A 19,820-nucleotide genomic window follows, 5' to 3' on the forward strand; every position below is an offset into this window, starting at 1 on the left:
TTATTATACTATGACGTTTTATGCCTTACTATACTATGAGGTTTTTATGACCTTTAATGCCTTACTAAACTATAATGTTTTCTTGACGTTTTATGCCTTACTGTACTATGACATTTTATGCCATACTATACTATGAAATTTCATGCCTAACTATACTGTGATGTTTTTCAAAATTTTTATGCCTTACTATACTATGACGTTTTATGCCTTACTATACTATGACATTTTGATGACTTTTTATGCCTTACTATACTATGGCGTTTTTTTTAATTTTTATGCCTCACTATACTATGACATTTTATGCCTTACTATATCCCGTTTTTAAGACCTTTTATGCCTTACTATACTATGATGTTTTTTTTAATTTTTATGCCTCACTATACTATGACATTTTATTCCTTACTATACTATGACATTTTATGCCTAACGATACTATCCCGTTTTTAAGACCTTTTATGCCTTACTATATTATCACGTTTTCATGACGTTTTATGCCTTACTATACTGTGACGTTTTTTGAAATTTTTATGCCCCACTATACTATGACATTTTTCAAAATTTTAATGCCTTACTATACTATGACGATTTTATGACATTTTATGCCTTACTATACTATGACGTTTTTTGAAATTTTTATGCCTCAGTATACTATGACGTTTTATCCTTTACAATACTATCACATTTTTAGACATTTTTATACCTTACTATATTATGACGTTTTATGCCTTATTATACTATGAGGTTTTTATGACCTTTAATGCCTTACTAAACTATGATGTTTTCTTGACGTTTTATGCCTTACTATACTATGACGTTTTTTAAAATTTTTATGCCTTACTATACAATGACATTTTATGCCTTACTATACTATGAAGTCATTAAGACTTTTTATGCCTTACTATACTATGCCTTTTTTTCGAAATTTTTATGCCTTACTATACTATGACATTTTATGCCATACTGTACTATGAAATTTCATGCCTAACTATACTATGACGTTTTTCGAAATTTTTATGCCTGACTATACTATGACGTTTTTATGACATTTTATGCCTTACTAATCTATGACGTTTTTTAAAATTTTTATGCCTCACTGTACTATGACATTTTATGCCTTACTATACTATGACGTTTTGATGACTTTTTATGCCTTACTATACTATGACGTTTTTTAACATTTTTATGCCTCACTATACTATGACATTTTATGCCTTACTATACTATGACATTTTATGCCTAATGATACTATCCCGTTTTTAAGACCTTTTATGTCTTATTATACTATAACGTTTTTCGAAATTTTTATGCCTTACTATACTATGACGTTTTTATGACATTTTATGCCTTACTAAACTATGACGTTTTTTGAAATTTTTATGCCTCACTATACTATGACGTTTTTTGAAATTTTTATGCCTTACTATACTATCACATTTTTATGCCTTACTATACTATCACATTTTTATGACGTTTTATTCCTTACTATACTATGACATTTTATGCCTAACGATACTATCCCGTTTTGAAGACCTTTTATGCCTTACTATACTATGACGTTTTTTGAAATTTTTATGCCTTACTATAGTAATAGTAAGGCATAATTTTTATGCCTTACTATAGTATGACATTTTATGCCTTACTATGACATTTTTTAGAAATTTTTATGCCTCACTATACTATGACATTTTATGCCTAACGATACTATCCCATTTTTAAGACCTTTTATGCCTTACTATACTGTGACGTTTTATGCCTTACTATACTATGACGTTTTCAAGACCTTTTATGCCTTACTATACTATCACGTTTTTATGACATTCTATGCCTTACTATACTATGACGTTTTTTGAAATTTTTATGCCTTACTATACTACGACGTTTTATGCCTAATGATACTATCCCGTTTTTAAGACCTTTTATGTCTTACTATACTATAACTTTTTTCGAAATTTTTATGCCTTACTATACTATGACGTTTTATGCCTTACTGTACTATGAAATTTCATGCCTAACTATACTATGACGTTTTTCAAAATTTTTATGCCTTACTATACTATGTTTTATGCCTTACTATACTATGAAATTTCATGCCTAACTATCTTTTGACATTTTTAAGCCCTTTATGCCTTACTATACTATGACTTTTTTTCGAAATTTTTATGCTTTACTATAGTATGACGTTTTATGCCTTACTATACTATGAAATTTCATGCCTAACTATACTATGACGTTTTTAAGACATTTTATGCCTTACTATACTATGACTTTTTTTCAAAATTTTTATGCCTTATTATACTATGACGTTTTTCGAAATTTTTATGCCTTACTATACTATGACATTTTATGCCATACTGTACTATGAAATTTCATGCCTAACTATGCTTAGACGTTTTTCGAAATTTTTATGCCTTACTATACTATGACATTTTATGCCTTACTATACTATGAAATTTCATGCCTAAGTATACTATGACGTTTTTAAGACATTTTATGCCTTACTATACTATGATGTTTTATGCCTTACTATACTATGAAATTTCATGCCTAACTATATTATGACATTTTTAAGACCTTTTATGCCTTACTATACTATGACGTTTTTAAGACATTTTATGCCTTACTATACTATGACTTTTTTTCAAAATTTTTATGCCTTATTATACTATGACGTTTTTCGAAATTTTTATGCCTTACTATACTATGACATTTTATGCCATACTGTACTATGAAATTTCATGCCTGACTATACTATGACGTTATTATGACATTTTATGCCTTACTATACTATGAAATTTCATGCCTAACTATGCTATGACGTTTTTCGAAATTTTTATGCCTTACTATACTATGATGTTTTATGCCTTACTATACTATGAAATTTCATGCCTAACTATATTTTGACGTTTTTAAGACCTTTTATGCCTTACTATACTATGACGTTTTTCGAAATTTTTATGCCTAACGATACTATCCCGTTTTTAAGACCTTTTATGCCTTACTATACCATGACTTTTTTTCGAAATTTTTATGCCTTACTATACTATGACGTTTTTCGAAATTTTTATGCCTTACTATACTATGAAGTTATTATGACATTTTATTCCTTACTATATTATGACATTTTTCTAAATTTTTATGCCTGACTATACTATGACATTATTATGACATTTTATGCCTTACTACACTATGACTTTTTTTCGAAATTTTTATGCTTTACTATACTATGACATTTTATACCATACTATACTATGAAATTTCATGCCTAACTATACTATGACGTTTTTCGAAATTTTTATGCCTTACTATGCCATGACGTTTTTCGAAATTTTTATGCCTTACTATACTATGAAGATATTATGACATTTTATGCCTTACTATACTATGAAATTTCATGCCTAACTATACTATGACGTTTTTCGAAATTTTTACGCTTTACTATACTATAACGTTTTATGCCTTACTATACTATGAAATTTCATGCCTAACTATATTATGACGTTTTTAAGACCTTTTATGCCTTACTCAACTATGACGTTTCTTAAGACATTTTATGCCTTACTATACTATGACGTTTTTTTTAATTTTTATGCCTCACTATACTATGACATTTTATGCCTTACTATACTATGACATTTTATGCCTAATGATACTATCCCGTTTTTAAGACCTTTTATGTCTTACTATACTATAACTTTTTCGAAATTTTTATGCCTTACTATACTATGACGTTTTATGACATTTTATGCCTTACTAAACTATGACGTTTTTTTTAATTTTTATGCCTCACTGTACTATGACATTTTATGCCTTACTATACTATGACGTTTTGATGACTTTTTATGCCTTACTATACTATGACGTTTTTTAAAATTTTTATGCCTCACTATACTATGACGTTTTATGCCTTACTATACTATGAAATTTCATGCCTAACTATATTATGACGTTTTTAAGACCTTTTATGCCTTACTATACCATGACTTTTTTTTCGAAATTTTTATGGCTCACTGTACTATGACATCTTATGTCATACTATACTATGACGTTTTTATGAGAATTTATGCCTTACTATACTATGACGTTATTTCGACATCTTTATGCCTTACTATACCATGAATTTTTATGCCTTGCTATACTATGAGTTGCTTATACTATGGTACTATCATGGTAGTACAATGGTTAGGACTGTTGTCTCACACTGAAGAGGTTGTGAGTTCAAACCCTGGTTTGAGGGTTTTACTATATTATGTCTTTTAATGCCTAATTATATTATGATTTTTTTTATATCTTATTATATAATGACTTTTTATGCTACACTATGACGTTTTTACGATGTTTTATGCCATATTATACTATGACTTTTTTTTTACATTTTTAATCCTTACTGTATACTAAGATGTTTTTATGACGTTTTCTGCCTTACTATACCATTATGTTTTTTGACATTTCTATGAATTACTATATTATGACATTTTATGCTTTATTACAATATGCCTTTTTTATATCTCACTATACAATGACTTTTTATGCAATAATATACAATGAAGTTTTTTGACATTTCTATGCATTACTATATTATGTCATTTTATGCCTTATTATGCTATGATGTTTTTATGATCTTTTATGCTTCACTAAATTATGACGTTTTATGCCATTTTTATGCCTTATAATACTATACCCTTTTTATGACCTTTTATGCCTTACTGTACTATGACTTTTTATGCCATACTATACTGTGTTTTTTTGACATTTTTAATGCCTTACTATACAATTACTTTTCATGCCTCATTATACTGTGATGTTTTTATGACCTTTTATGACTTACTATACTATGATATATTAATGAAGTTTTATGCCTTATCATACTATGACCATTTTTTGATGTTTTTATACTTTACTATATTATGATGTTTTTATGCCCTACTATACTATGTCATTACTATGACGTTTTTATACCTCAGTATACTATGATGTTTTTTATGCCGTACTGTTCCGTTTTCATTACTTGATATACAATGTTGTTTTTATGACTTAGTATAGTATTTCATTTTTATAAATTACTACACTATGATGTTTTTTATGACTTATAAAACGACTACTCATTATACCATTAAAGAAATATGGACTTCTGTACCCTGACACCACAGTAAATTTGTTTAAAATATAAACTGTGTGCTGCACAAAAGAATAAGTGTGGGGCGTTGTCTGTGTGCCCGAGCAGGACTGGCCAGCCAACAGTAGGACCGGTGATGGAAGAAGGACAATGAAAAAGCTTGGAGCTTCAAGACAAAGCTATCCTTGAAAATTAAAAAAATCAGTGTCTCCTCCACTTTTGCCAACCCTAATCACCCATAGAGTTTTTGCAGACATCATTATAGAACAGCAACTTGAAGTCAAACTCATAGGATTTCACTACAATAGAGTCAAAACTGTGATGATTTGCACTTAGGTCATAAATACTGTTTAATCTGACAATAAAATAGGTGGATATGCTAAATCATACAAGTTCATTTGCTATAAGCACATTTAGAGAGAGTTTGTGTGTGTGTGTGTGTGTGTGTGTAAGTAGGAAAGTATGCATGGAGCTAAACATGCTCACTTTTTTTCTGCAGGGCCTTAATGGTCCCACTGCAGGTAGGCGGAGTGGTAAGGACACCAAACATGAGAAATCGAGCAAATAAAGAGTTAATGTTCTCTTTGTTAATGGTGCACACACAGCACATCTCTGGGAAGTATCAATCACAAACAGCAGCACTGTTTCTGAACACTTGACAGAAGATCCACTTGCACAATATGCAGAGTCCTGTGGGCCGACAAATGAACAGTGACAACATCAGTAAAAACAGGTGGGGGTGCTGCACAGATGACAAAACACACACACAAACAGACACACATATACTGGACTGGTCTGTGTATCAGCACTTAATATAAGGCTGTTGGAAACTGGAATCTCTTTCGTGGCTAGTTTGCGTTAGTTTGCACTGCCAGTGTGAAGACTGTGTCTGCAGAAGCCTGGAGATGAAGTCAAACTTCATCTAAGCATGAATGAGAGAATGTGTGTGTGTGTGTGTGTGTGTGTGTGTGTGTGTGTGTGTGTGTGTGTGTGTGTGCCACAGTTGGTTTTGACTGCTCCATTATCCAGCTGGAAAATGGTTGCAGCCAACTTCCCCCTAATGCTCCTTCTTTCCTGTCTCATGTTTTCACTTCACTCTAGCCTAATCTGCACATTTTCAAAAATTGCAGGATACTCATGAAACTAAATGATCTCAGCTGTTCAATAAACCAGAGACACAACCCTCTAGATGAACGCTTCTCCTCTGTAGTTCTACTGTGTGTCTGCCACGTTCCTCTACCCTACTCCTTGTGTTGTTCAACCCTTCTGTTGTCTTCCTAAGCTTGGCTCTCAGGTATGCTGCTGTTAATGGTGGTTAGGGAACACAATGACCAAGACCTGATGAGGCCTTTTGTTTGACACACATTGGTATGCAAAGCCATCACTGTTCTTAATTACAGACACTGGCTTCTGTTATTTTAAAGGCCCTGTGGTGAGGATGCACTGCAGCTGTGTTAGGAGGTCAAAGGAAAGACAGGGGATGGAGGAAAATTAGTTTAACAAAGCTTTCAAGCACGTATTGATATTGATCTGATATTGTTTTAAGATTATTATTATATTGTTTGATACATGAAGACATGAACTAAATTTAGACTGACCTTTCTCGGCTATAATTATTACCAATGAATTAATATATGTTCTGTTATATCCTCACTCACTATCTATTGCTTTAAGTAGATCTCATATTATACATAGTCTGAATGTTACTCTTACAGTGTCATCTCTGCTGCACAGAGACACACAGCAGTCATTAAAACCCGATCTAATGCGATTTATTCTAATTTTACCCTTCCCACACCTCAGCCTGTTAATTAGCTCGACAATATAAATGATCACAAGTAATTGGTAAACTTACTGAGGCACAGCAATGATTGAACAGAGTGTTAAATATCAAAACAAATATCATAACAGCTGTCACGACTGCTGTTCATTCCTGAATGCCAGTGAGAGTAATATCGCGGTATCAGACATGGAACTGGAAAATGGGTTTAAAAAGGAAAGAGGAAGACACAAATATGCAGGCACCAAGAGTATGATTAACATACAGGATGAAGTTGATATCCAAAGAATACAACAGCACACCTCCTCCTGTTAAAAATGGATTTTCGGCTGATGGTGTTGCCCTGTCTGACCAGCAGGTGGAGCTGTTGTCAAGAGGATGGTGACTGAGGCGCACACCAACACAGCAGTGATTCACAAGGAAGGACACGCTCAGAGCAGACAGGGAGGAGTAGAATCCTCTATTTCTCTCTTCTTTTTCTCCTCATCATCCAGACTGTGTGTTGAGGGAGAATTGGACATAGACACGGCGGTGGAAGAACAGGTTCAGGGACTCAACCCCGAGATCGATGAGAAGACGAAAGGAAGAAGAGGGAGGTTCTAATAATGCCATGAAGTTCACAGGTGAACAGTTAGATGGTGATTGAGGTTAGCCGACAGAGCTTTTGCATCATTTAGAGGAGCCAAAAGAGGCTGGTGGATGGGGGCGAAAGGGGGAGGGGGGTCATATTTAAGAGGCATACAGAGAGGAGAGAAAGAGCAAGAGAGAGAACGCTTGTCAGGTGTGGTGTCTCTGTGCAGTGCAGTGCATTGTGGGAGTGTGTTGAGGTGCAGTGGTGTTGCCATGGTGACAAGCTCCGATGATCAGTCTTGGAAGTAGGAGTAACAGAATGCGAATCAGCTTACCCTACCTCTACTCTAATCTTCACTGCCAGGGCAACGAGACAACATTTGACCCGCAGTCGGTGCTTGAGAGCAACTCCCACCATTTCATGGCAGTGAGGCGCAGGCATGCAGAGGAAGCCGCTTCGAGAAGCGGAGAGTGGCTCAGGGATTTCAAGCACGGGGGAAGAGGAGGGCAGGATTTAGCTTAGCTTCAGCGGTGAGAGGTGTTCGTCAGGGGGGTGGGATGAGCGGATGAGGCGGTAGGGGTAAAGGTGAAGAGGTTTTGGAAAAGATTTTGAATTTTCTTTTTCTTTTTTCCTTTTTGAAAAAGAAGTTCTTACTCACCAGACAGCTGTTGGACTCCAGGCTGGTCGTGTGTGCTTAACAATTGGCTCTGAATCGTCTCCACTACTCGCTTAAAGCGCCGGCTGGGTCCTAAATACGACACATGCAAACACACAGAGGAAACACTGACATAATCAGATGCATCATGCTAGCAACAGGAAGACGTGTAAAATATGTGTAGAAATTTTACGGAAGTATAGAAAATATGTAGATGGAATAACCGAGAGAAGAAAAAAATAAAGGTGAGGAGAGAGGAAGCATACACACACACACACACACACACACACACACACACACACACACACACACACACGGTGCATGGTGTGAAATGTGAGCTGGAAAAGCTTCAGAAAGCCTGAGATCATAAATGGAGCCCAGAGAAGAGTGCTACTGTGAGCTCCTGCTGTCTACCTGTTGTGTACAGTATATGGTCAGTGACATGGAAGAACCAGCAGGTTCAAAACAGCCACTATTACATCCCATTCAGCTCTAATGTGCCCCCACTTGAGTGTGTGTGTGTGTGTTTGTGTTTGTGACTCTGTGTGTCAGAGAGCGAAATAGATCATGCATGTGGTTCTGCGAGACAAAGCATGCACGCGTGATTGCAATAGTATGTAATCTTGCATAGCCAGACCTCATCTTGTTACGCTCAGGGAGGTTTGAGGAAAATCTTATCAAGTATTCAGGATTGCAAGAACTTTGAAAATCCTTAGGCAGCCGTTCTCGCTGGCAGCGAGTTCGAAAAACACCCACTTCTGCAAAACAGCACTTCTGGTTTATTTGTTGGCTGGATACAAACACAGTTTTTCACAGTGTAATTTTATTAGTTTGAAGTGTGACAGCATCCCACTTGACATTTAAGGACGGTCTTCCCCGCACTTTTCAGAGAGAGATGTATGAGCTTGAATTTCAAAAGACCTCTGTGAGTGTGATGAGACCCGAAGACCGACTACTCAAGATTACATAATACTGTACGTAGCTCTGTCCCCTGATCTGTTGTCTCACAGAAGGAATTTCCTGGCTTTGAACTTGACCGTTTCGGTGTGGACTGTCCACAAGAAAGGTAACCAGCTCCCTCCCTCTAAATTCAAGGCATCCTGTTTTGCTCAAGTACAAAAACAAAAAACTGTGTTTTTTTTTTTGTTTTGTTTTTTTTTTTTTTATCCATTGCTTTTCATTACTGTCTGTGCACAGTAATGAGGCATCATGCCTCTTTCCAGATACATGCAGGCTGGATAAGTATGTATAGAATATGAGTAGATGGATAATCTCCTGATGGGTGCATGAGTGTCCTGACCTGAGAGCAGGGTGAAGGTGACAGAGTAGATGCCATTCTCCTTAGTGGCAGCTGTGCTCTCCGTGTAGGTGATATCCACCTGAAATTTGACCGGCTTCTGGAAGACTGTAGGGCCGGCTGTGGACTTGTACTCTGCTCGAAAACTGGTCTGAGAGATCACACTGTGACTCAGACTGGGGATCTGGGAGAGAGAAAAAAAAAAGAAGAAGAAGAGGAGTCAGCGCAGGAAAAATGGACAAAGACACAGAGATAGGAATAAAAATGGGTAGAAAAAGGAGGCGAGTAATGGGATTATACATAGGGAGCATTGATGTTTAATTTTTCTCCCACACCTTGCAAATGACAAGGTGAATAAACCCTCATTAAAATACCCTCCACATACTGCGAGCCACAGTTGAAACTCTAAGGAGATTAATGCCTCAGGGAGTAGCCATGCATGCCAGGGAGACTTAAGCTAATGTAATCTTGAGTCATCCAACAACATTGCACTCTCCCACCTAAAATGAATTTGTATGCCCAATGAACAGGTGAGCTCTGAAATTGTCACATTTCGCCATAGTGCTGGAGAGGGTTTGACATTCCATTAATGTGAGTGTGCTGGGAGGTATAATTCCACTGATTCAGGTGTCAATCTCCTGTCTGGAATACAAGCTAGCATAACCCAGAGGAGAAAATAGCTACCTCCAGGGATGGGGAAACAGATTGACGTTGACCTGCACTGGCAGAGTTTGCATTTACTTAGACTTTGTTAAATCTAACCGGGGTGAGGATAGGTTCTGTTCAATTATGTACACTGAATATCAACTACCACTGCTGAATGTTTGTTGATACTTACTCTGCTGCGCTCACTGAGAAACCCCGGCATTGCCTTCATGTATTTGTACATCCACATTATTATAAATACATTACACACACACACACACACACACACACACACACAGATACAATATACACTATTTCGCAACTTCTTGCGCCAAATCTAAATATGCACATAAACACACACAAGCTCAATACACACTACTGAGGGCAAAGCATCTATATGCTAATGATGAACGCTCTTTGTTGATTTTCTATTGACCCCAAGTGAGTCTGCAGTCAGAGAGAAAATAGAAGTGCTGAACACAAGCAGTTTACTGAAATGCTACATGAATCAGAAGCATGTTAGCAAATGCTCAGAGAGAAGCTGCCTCATAGCATAGGAAATCACAGCTGCTGTTAGAAAACGCAACATCCTGCACCAGTCATAAGACATACAGGTAATACAGCTACATGCGCACATGAAGAGATAGAGAGAAAAGGTTGGGGCATGGGGGTCAGGGGGCAGACGGAGGAAGATGTCATGGTGGGGGCAGGAGAGGCAGAGAAAAAAAAAGACAAAAAGTGGTGTGTGTACCGAGAGAAAGGCTTGAACGATGTCTGCCTTGATGGAGCTGAGAGGCTTGTCCTTGATGACAATGAAGATCTGCTCTTCTTTTTCCAGGTTGATGAAGTTACCAAACCAGGATTTTTTGGCAAGTCTGCGAGGAAAGACGAGAAGAAGAAAACACAGATTTAAGCTGTATATTTGCATTGTTTATGTTTTGTGTTGTTTGCACCCTTATTTGCTTTCTTATTTTACCCATTATTTCCATCTATCCATCCAGAAAAATGGAGAGCAGCGAAAGAGCGCTTTTTCTCTCGCTCTCTCTCTTTGCAGCTCTGGGGAAATGGAAAGGAGCAAACGGAGTATAGCCCTGTGGGAAATGAGCTAAAACTGTGTAGGGGAGAAAAGTTGTCTGACATTTCACCTTCTTTGCAACTGGGTATGTGCAAATGTGTGTGTGTGTGTGTGTGAGAGAGAGAGAGAGATAATTGACCCTTTCTGTGAACAGAACTGTAGGTCCAGAAGGGGCAGAAGTAGATGAATTCTCTACTGGCCTCACACCAGGTTTACCTGCGCCCACTAATAAGCCATATGGACTCCTGTTTTCTGGCATTTTAATATTTAATAAGATTTTTGAAAATGTTGATGGATTAGCACGACTCAAAATTCAGCAAAAAGAGGAAAACTTCATAAGACTTAAATAAATAAAGACTTACATAATGTTATAATGTCTGCAGAGACATTAAGGGGCCCATTGTTCTACTGTAAGAAGCCTGTTACAGCTGCTGTATGACTGTGTATGTAGGTGTGCAGGCCAGCCCCAGCTAGGAGAAGATCTTTTCTAGCCAGCTCTCCACCTCCTTCCAGCCAGGATGTTCTTTCCAGCCAGGTGGAAATGGCCAAGCCAGACAGCCAGCCAGCCAGCCAATCAAACTGGCATATCTAGGCCAACCTTGAGTTTTCCGGCCCCTGGGCGCTCATCAACATCACACAGGCTACCTTCCTTCCCTCATAACCAACCCACTACCTCCTGCTTCTCCAACCTAGACCAGACCTGAGGTCATTACAGGGAACTCAGCAGGCAAAAATCAAACATTCATGGATGTAATACTTTCCAAAACATCATGCTATCAAGGGCGAGGCTGTTTGAGCCAGCGAGTGAGGGGCTGACAGGTTATGCATAGTTATGATAGTGGTGGTGGCTTCAAAAAGCACAGCGTCTACTCACTCTGGGGAAGACTCTGGTGTGAGGCTGGACATCTCCTCTTGTGTGGGAACTGTGTGAGCAGGGCCAAAGATCAGACAAAGGTTAAAGCTCAGCAAAACACACACATATCACACGAGTGGGCTCAATAAGATTCATAACAGTGCAAGATTATTCAGTATTTGCCATACAAATCTTGTATCTGCTGTGATGTCAGTACCTTGGAGTTTCCTGCGGTGGAAGCGTGGTGAGCCCAGGAAGCTGTTCTTGATGGAGTTGAGACGCGTCCGCCACGGCATACCTCCAATGGAGGGGCTGGGGGGCGGCGTTGGGGTGGGGGTGCCAGCTGGGCTGTCCTTGGGAGTGTGCACTGGGGTGCCCTTTGGGGTGGGGAGGGGGCTGCCTCGAGGGGAGGGGTGAGGGGTAACCTGTATGAGGGGGATAGATTTGGGTGGGTGATCAGTGAATGAAGAAGGCGCCGGTGCCACGGGGTGAAAGTGGTGCAGCCGGATGGGCGACAGCGGCACCACTGGGCTGAAGGGCACAGAGAGCTGGGGGTTGGCAGCAAAATGGGAGCGCCGCACATGGGGGCTGTTCTGGATGGCAGCACTGGGGATGGGGGATGGGGAAAAGGGGGAGGATGGGGAGGATGGGGAAGTAGGGGTGGGGGGCACAGAGGCAGAGGGCGGCTGCAATGGGAGCTGGCAGGGAGTGGAGGGCTCTGATTTGGCTGCAGATGCTGGATCTGGGGAGCTATCGGGGAGCGGGTTGGATCGTGTGGCTTGGAGGGGCTTTGGGATAACTTTGGGCTTGGCAGGGAGCGTCTGCGTCTTGTTGAGTTCTGCCGGCAGGGGCTCGGTGTTTGGAGCGAGTGAGTTGGGGGTGGAGATGCGCGGGCCTGTGCGATTGAGGACTGGCTCTGGGGATGGGCATGGGCTGGTGTTAGGGGACTGTGGCAAGTCTGGGGTCTGAGGCGGTACACCAAACTTTCTGACAGGCTGGAGTTAGAGGACACATGGCACAACACAGCCAGCAGCCACAACAGGTGGAGGAGGAAAACACAACAAAGAAAAACACACGGGACACATGCAAGCACACAAACACAAAAACAAAGAAATAAAAGAAATAAAAAAAAAAGGTGGCAGAACAAACAACCACACAGGAAGAAGCAGAGGCAGCCCAAGAACATAGAGGCAGGCGAGAAGTGTACATTCACGGGAGAGATGGAGGCATTGTAAACAAGAAAGACAGAAAAGGAAAAAAAAAAACATGCAGTTAGGCCATTGAGTAACTTGTGTCAAAAGAAAACAGGGAAAATGGGAACAACAAAAACAGCAAGCAATGTACACAATCTTTAAAAAGTTAAAACAAGACGTGATTAAGGTTGGACTTGATTAAAACATACAGGGCTCTGCTAGCAGACAACACCAAGCAGACACAGGTGTGAGAGACATAAGGCCAGCTGTGAGAACAATTTTGGGCTGTCTCAATAACAAGAGGAACACTATTATGTTGTCTCTGCTGTGAAATTTCCAGTTTCATTGATCTGTTTGATTTGTAATGGTGAAATAGCAGCCACAATGGTGCACTGATCAAGTATTTTCCTTGGACACCTCCTCCTTTTTTCCAGACACAGATCTGAGAAAATAACCCCACACAGAGCCTCTCGCTGAGAGCACAATCCAGGCTTTGGGTTAGGTCTGAGAAATCAATTTCCCTTTCAGATCAGCCTGAAAGAACCTGTGTGGCGTGAGGAGCTCGTCTTAGGATCCTGGCTAATCTCGAGCCTTCTCAGGTTAGTCGACTGGAAAAAGTTTACCGCAAGCTCCCTCAGCTCTGAGCAAGAGCAAGAAAAAAAAAAAAAAAAAAGAAAAGAAAAAAAAATTGGGATTTTCTGAAGCATTCCCTGAGCTGGATTTCCACAGAGCTCAGGCCATGGAAAACAGAGAGAGGGATAATAAGCAGAGAGAAGAGGCTTTTGGGGGGTGGTAGAGAAAGTTTGCTCTGCTGTCACGTCAGCATGCTGAGTTGAAAGAAAGACGCAAACTACACAGACACTGTGATGACTGTGAAGCCTGATCTAACACCGGATATGAAGAGCTCATCATAGTGGATCCCTGCTTCCTCAAAACAAAAAAGGTCAATCTTAACTGTGGATTAAGACTTATGGAGTGGAATAACATACTATATCGCAGACTAATAATAAAGTGGAACAGTAGAACAACATTGCATTTGCAGAGAGATACAGTGATATTGCTTTCTGTGTTTTGTTAAAGGGCAGACGACGCTGCGATGAAGCTGCGGTGAGCGTCTTTATTTTCTCTTGCTGACATAAACAGCAATAAGATGACAGCAATAAGATGGGATCAGCAGTAGTTGGATGGCAGTTATCCCTGAATGTGAACAACTAGATAGGTGTGTGTTGTATATGTGTGTGTGCGTGTGTTTTTTGAAAGTCCACTGAGGGTTGTGACTTACCCGTGGGCTGCTGAGGGGGCTGGTGGAGAGACCAGAGGAGGCTCCACTAATAGACCGCGACCTGTGGCACAAACAAGCAAGAACACAAACAGGGGCAGAGGTAATTTGTGGGATCAACATGCATACCTAAACACAGGTGGAGGTGAGAGCTTGGAGGTTACATGTTGAACATGGTTAGAAAGCACTACAGCATATGGCACCATCATACTAAGCACACACATTGCTACCAAGCCCTCTGCAAAGACAACACCTATCCACACAAAGAAGGTGAGAGCGCTACAACACAGTAACAGCACAAAACTAACATTGACTCCCAGCAATTAGCCTGAAACCAATTAAGCTCAAACTTCGGTTTCAAATATGTTGATTTAACTGCAGCTTCCCCTGCGAATCTATACACTACTTTCCACAGATTGGAATTCAAATTAGCTTCCTGCCCTGTCTGTAGTTTGCTAATAAACCAGACATGTTGACTTTTCAGGCCTTTGCACTGGATCAGTAGAAAATTTCTTGAGGTGGGGGAAATGAAGTGGGCCATTTGGTTGAGTGCCATTTGTCATGTTTTTCTTTTCCCCCGCAGATGCCGTCAATAACCCCTATGAACCGAGCCCTGCTCAGAAAAGAACAATCACAGGACAATCTGTCTCCATCAAATGCACGCACGCACACACACACATAACCACAAAAACAGCGCCTGTCAACACTCGGAAACACCAGCTGCTCACTGTCACAACACTGTTCCTTTTTGTCATTCAATCTAATAATAACCCCTTCGTTTTCTCCCTTTCTTTCTCTCTCCATCTCAGCATTGATATATTTGTGAACATGCGGCCAGGCCCTACAGATGTGTTGTTTCTTGCTGAAAAGATGAAAAGGTAAAAAATACCACTCGTGTTTTTTTTTCTTTCTTAACTTGCTTGGTTGAAGAGGAAGCCCTGATGGACAAATGTGAGGGGAAAATGAGGCAATCTCAAGTGATGGAGGAATGAGGGAGGGCTGGAGGAATGAAGGATGGGAGGGATGGATGGAGTAATGGAGACTGATGCTCATTCCTAATGCTGGACCATAGAGACATCCAAACATGGACACAAAAACTATGTACATGGTTTTTGTGAGTAACCAAAAAAAAAAAAAAAAGACACTGATGCTGTGTCTAAAGAAAGAACTGATACTAGAACAGCAATCTTTCTCCTGAGAGGCACAGACACACAAACAGAACAGAAGACACGCAACACTAACAGCTACCACGAGAGAGAGAGAGGAAAATATAGAAACACCCACTCTCTGGCTATTTTTGTAATTCTCCCACTGCCCCTTCTGTGAGTGTATTTATTGCACACACTCGCGCACACATGAGTAGGCGATGCTGAGACCACGTTGGCTAGGATTTCTTGTTTCATAGCACAGCTGACCAGACAGTTGCTATCATTTACATTTAATTCCTTTGGTCCACTGAGACATGCCCACAGTTGCTCACAACAGCGCCTGTCCGCACATAGCCAATTGCACTTCATCTAAACGTGGCCAAAACACAGCATCCTCAGGCCATTATGAGCATATTGTTCGAGGCACTCTGCATCTGTTAGTGTTGGACCGGCGGGTCTATAAAGCTAATGTTTCAGATGGTTATGCTGTACAGTAATGGACTGTCAGAGGCTCAACCCCTTGCTTCTGAGAGATGATGAATTATTGTCGACGAGTGTTTTATTTGTAGTGAACAGCATACACAACTAAGCCATCATTTATCATCTATATAGAAACAAAGACGGCACGTTACTTAATCAGTCGGAGAGGAGATGCTGGAGTCAGCTCAGCCCTGTGGTTTGTGTCTATGTGTGCGCTTGCTTGCTTTAAAGGGTCAGTTCACCCTTACAAAAAAAAAAAAACATGTTCTCTTGTATTTTCTAGCCATTCAGAAAGTTTTTAAAAAAATTGGAAATAACCCTAAAGTATACCTAAAGTAACTTCTCTTTACAGAATCAATGTCCCAGGAAAAAACACAGACCACACTGTGTCTCCTACAGACTACCTCTTTGGTAAAAAGGTAGTCCCTAAATGTGAAAATATTTAGCAACTATTACAGGTTAAGTACAATATTAAATTCAAAGTCAAATATACAATATAACACTGACTGCTGCATAATGAGCATGCCTACAAAACTTTAAGTACATTCTGATGTTAATACTTCAATACTTTTACTAAACTAAGCTTCACTTGTGACTTTAACTTGTGAGAGAACATTTTTCTATTGTGATATTGCAGCTTTTATGGAAATAATGGATCTGAATACTTCTTCACTACCATAAAAATATTTCCATTTGGCTCATCACCTGAAGGACAATCTCAAAACCTGGACAAATGAAACAAAACTACCTGCATTGCCAGATATCACAAGAGTGTGCTTGCCCCCCATATATGTGTAGGCCACCTATTCTAGTCTTTCTATTATCCATTAGTCCTCACAGTAACATTTCCCATGAGCCTATTTTGGAATGGGCCCATTGTCCTGCGTGTATGACCCACCGGCTGTGTCAGAGACCTATCCAAAGCACCCGTGGGGGTCTAATGTTGGTCTGTGGGGAGTGGAAAAAGTACAAGAGGTTCTGCGATGAGGGCATGGACTGAAATAAAACGAAAAAGAAGCAAAGCGAAAAAGGATGGTGCCAGGAGTCAAACAGCAAATGAATAACACTGCCAAAGCCAAAAACACAATACAAGTGTTCTGCTAGCATGATTTAAGGCAAGTGGATAAAGTTCTATTCCTCCCTTTCTTCCTCCTCTGTATTGACTTTGTCCTGCCGATGGAGTTCCTTTACGTGGAGTAGATATTCAAATAAATCAACACGCTGTTTAAATTCATTTCCTTTTCCTGAGCCCTGACAACTCCCTGAGGACTTGGTGCATTAATATTCACAGCTCAGCTCCTCAAATTTCTAAATGTAGTAAGACCCCTGCAGTTTCTGCTGTAGAGATCAGTGTTAAAGGTGCTTTATTTGTGCTCATTTGAGCCTCTTAGATAAATTAGAGTCAATAATTAGCATGAGAGCCTGACTTATTAAGACTGCTCTGACTAACCCAACACATTCAAACTGCATGAAGCAACAAGAGCAAAGCTGTAAAGAGAAAAAAAAAAATCAATTGATATTCTCTTCTTCACACTGCAGCACTTTTCCATATTTCATTTACATATCATTAACCTCCCTTCATTTCTTCTGGCATGTTGTTAAGATTTAAAATTAAATCAGTGGGATTCCTTGTGCTTTGAGTTTAGCTTTAAATGTCTTTTTAAGGTACTTTTGGGTATATAAAGAATGAAATGGGCATTCGTGTGAGAATGTCCTCATGTGTCTTTCTGTACAACACGGCTACTGAAGGATTTATCCCAAATCTATTCAATTATACTTCACAGGAGCAGTCGAATCACCAATCGCATGTATGAAAATGTAGCCTGGGCAGTTGCTCGGATCGTAACTGCCCGTACGAGATATGCGAGGCAAAACGCTGGATAAGGATCGAGGTTCAGGCATTTTCGTTGTGTAATTTTTGATAAAAACCGTTTCCCCCTCTCTCTCCTCCACCATTTACGCTGGTGGAAATGTATCCTGTCAAAACACATGTTTCAAAGTCAGGCCTCTCTCTGACGCCCTCTGATCTGAAGTTCCATGAATCTTCTGTGCTGTCGACAAAAGTTTGCTGTCGGGGAAAGATAAGGTTAGGTTCAGAGAAAAAGTCAGTCAAATCTTTGGACGTTATTCTGCTACGTATGTGCCTCCCCAACACTATCATCTATACACACACACACACACACACCCAGAAGCAGGCACATGATCAAACAAAGTGCATACAAGGACGTGATAGGCAGAAAAGTTCAAAAACACAACAAAAATCCAGTTTCACACAGACTTTGTTACCAACATCTTTTTCCCCCCCTCACTGATCAGCTGGAGAGCTATGAATTGCAGTGGGGGTGAAAGAGACGTATAGCGAGAGAGAGAGAGAGAAAAAGAGAGAGAAAGATTTGATTTGATTTGGAGGCGGAGGGTACAGGACTCCCCCCGCCTCCAACCCACCACAGCTGATAGGAAGCCAGACAGAGAAAAACTAGCAGCATTTCCACATTAGCATAGCAATTCCATACTAACAGAGGGGGGTGTTTGGAACTGAAGGTCAGCAGCACACAAGGGACCACGAGAGAGAGAGAGAGAGCGAGAGAGAGCAGATATGAAAGGGTAAGGAGGAGCCCCTGAGAGAGATTTGGGCGGAGGGATATGAAGAAAAAAAAAACCCACACTGATTTAAAGTAGCATGGAGGAAAGATGCAGGGGAGCTTCTTTTAATGACTGTGGCTGCTGATATATGTAGGACTCCGACACAAACCTATTTCATATGCTGCGAGCTAGAACTTACTGAGATTTATATGTAAACCTCTTTTGAATAAAGGTTCAAACCACTCATTTCAGTGCCCTTTATTGCTCACTCCATTCAGTTATTGATGATATATGAACTGGTGTTTAAGAAGTTATTACTGATGCTCGATAAAGTCATTGTAAACTGGCCTGTTTTGAAATTCTAGACTTGACTGAAACAGATGAGTCGGAGTGAAGGGCAGAAAAAGGCGGCTTCGACACTAACGCAACCTTTAAATAAAGAAGAGATAAGACTCAGATCGCCCGAAGGGATGAAGGAGTGGAGTGGAGGCGATGAAACACAAGAAGATGAATCTTAAACTGAAATTCAGAGGCACCAGAGGACAGAAAGAATTAAGCAGAAGTGTTTAGAGGTGGGAGCTCTTGAAATGGATTTAAAACTTCTGAAGTGGCTTCTCCCAGTGGCCTGAATTGGGGAAATAAATTCTTGATATTTTGTTATAGCGAAACTGCTAGGTGAGGAGTTATTCATGTATTTACCATTTGGATGAATTTTCAACATTATAACTATATTTTTTATCTATATAGTCCACGCACTCACTGCCTCTGCATTTTAACATCCTATACATCTGAAAGCTGTTCCCAGCACTCTGCCAATCTGCCTATCATTAGGCAAATCAGGTTATCACCCCCTCAGAGTCAATCTCCCCCGCTGTCACAAATGTCACTGCCTCTGAGCAGAGATGTGTGATGTGTGTGATGATATATTGCTTGTTGAAATAAGATGAGGAAATAGATTTTCAAGTCAGCCCTCTGTGCCTTGTCTGGGTGTGGTTCTTGCTTGACTCGAACATTTCTAAAAAAGGGAAATGGAGAAATGTTCTGCATCTGGAGAAAGTGGGACACAGTATGGGAGAAACTGATTATCAATGCATTCAGATTACGGAAAAAAAAAAAAAAGAGATAATTGAGCTAACACCGGAAAAGGG

The 19,820-nt window shown here is 39.7% G+C and overlaps 1 protein-coding gene across 2 annotated transcripts in view; it reads right to left on the minus strand.

Annotated features, from left to right (window-relative positions):
• brsk2a (BR serine/threonine kinase 2a) overlaps nt 1–19,820 on the minus strand; it is a 162,810-nt gene that overhangs the window by 4,173 nt on the left and 138,817 nt on the right. For both annotated transcript variants that reach the window (XM_087176421.1, XM_087176422.1), the window contains exons 13-18: nt 14,465–14,525; nt 12,207–12,414; nt 12,011–12,059; nt 10,813–10,936; nt 9,420–9,600; nt 8,123–8,212 (exon numbers count right to left, since the gene is read on the minus strand). In XM_087176421.1, coding sequence (XP_087032547.1) covers nt 8,123–8,212; nt 9,420–9,600; nt 10,813–10,936; nt 12,011–12,059; nt 12,207–12,414; nt 14,465–14,525 — 713 coding nt within the window. The remainder of the gene's footprint in view (nt 1–8,122; nt 8,213–9,419; nt 9,601–10,812; nt 10,937–12,010; nt 12,060–12,206; nt 12,415–14,464; nt 14,526–19,820) is intronic.

The sequence above is a fragment of the Seriola lalandi genome, unplaced genomic scaffold (genome assembly GCF_002814215.2).
Source record: "Seriola lalandi dorsalis isolate HSWRI2012SDOR001 ecotype SW California unplaced genomic scaffold, Sedor1 jcf7180002054553, whole genome shotgun sequence".
Taxonomy (NCBI): Eukaryota; Metazoa; Chordata; class Actinopteri; order Carangiformes; family Carangidae; genus Seriola; species Seriola lalandi.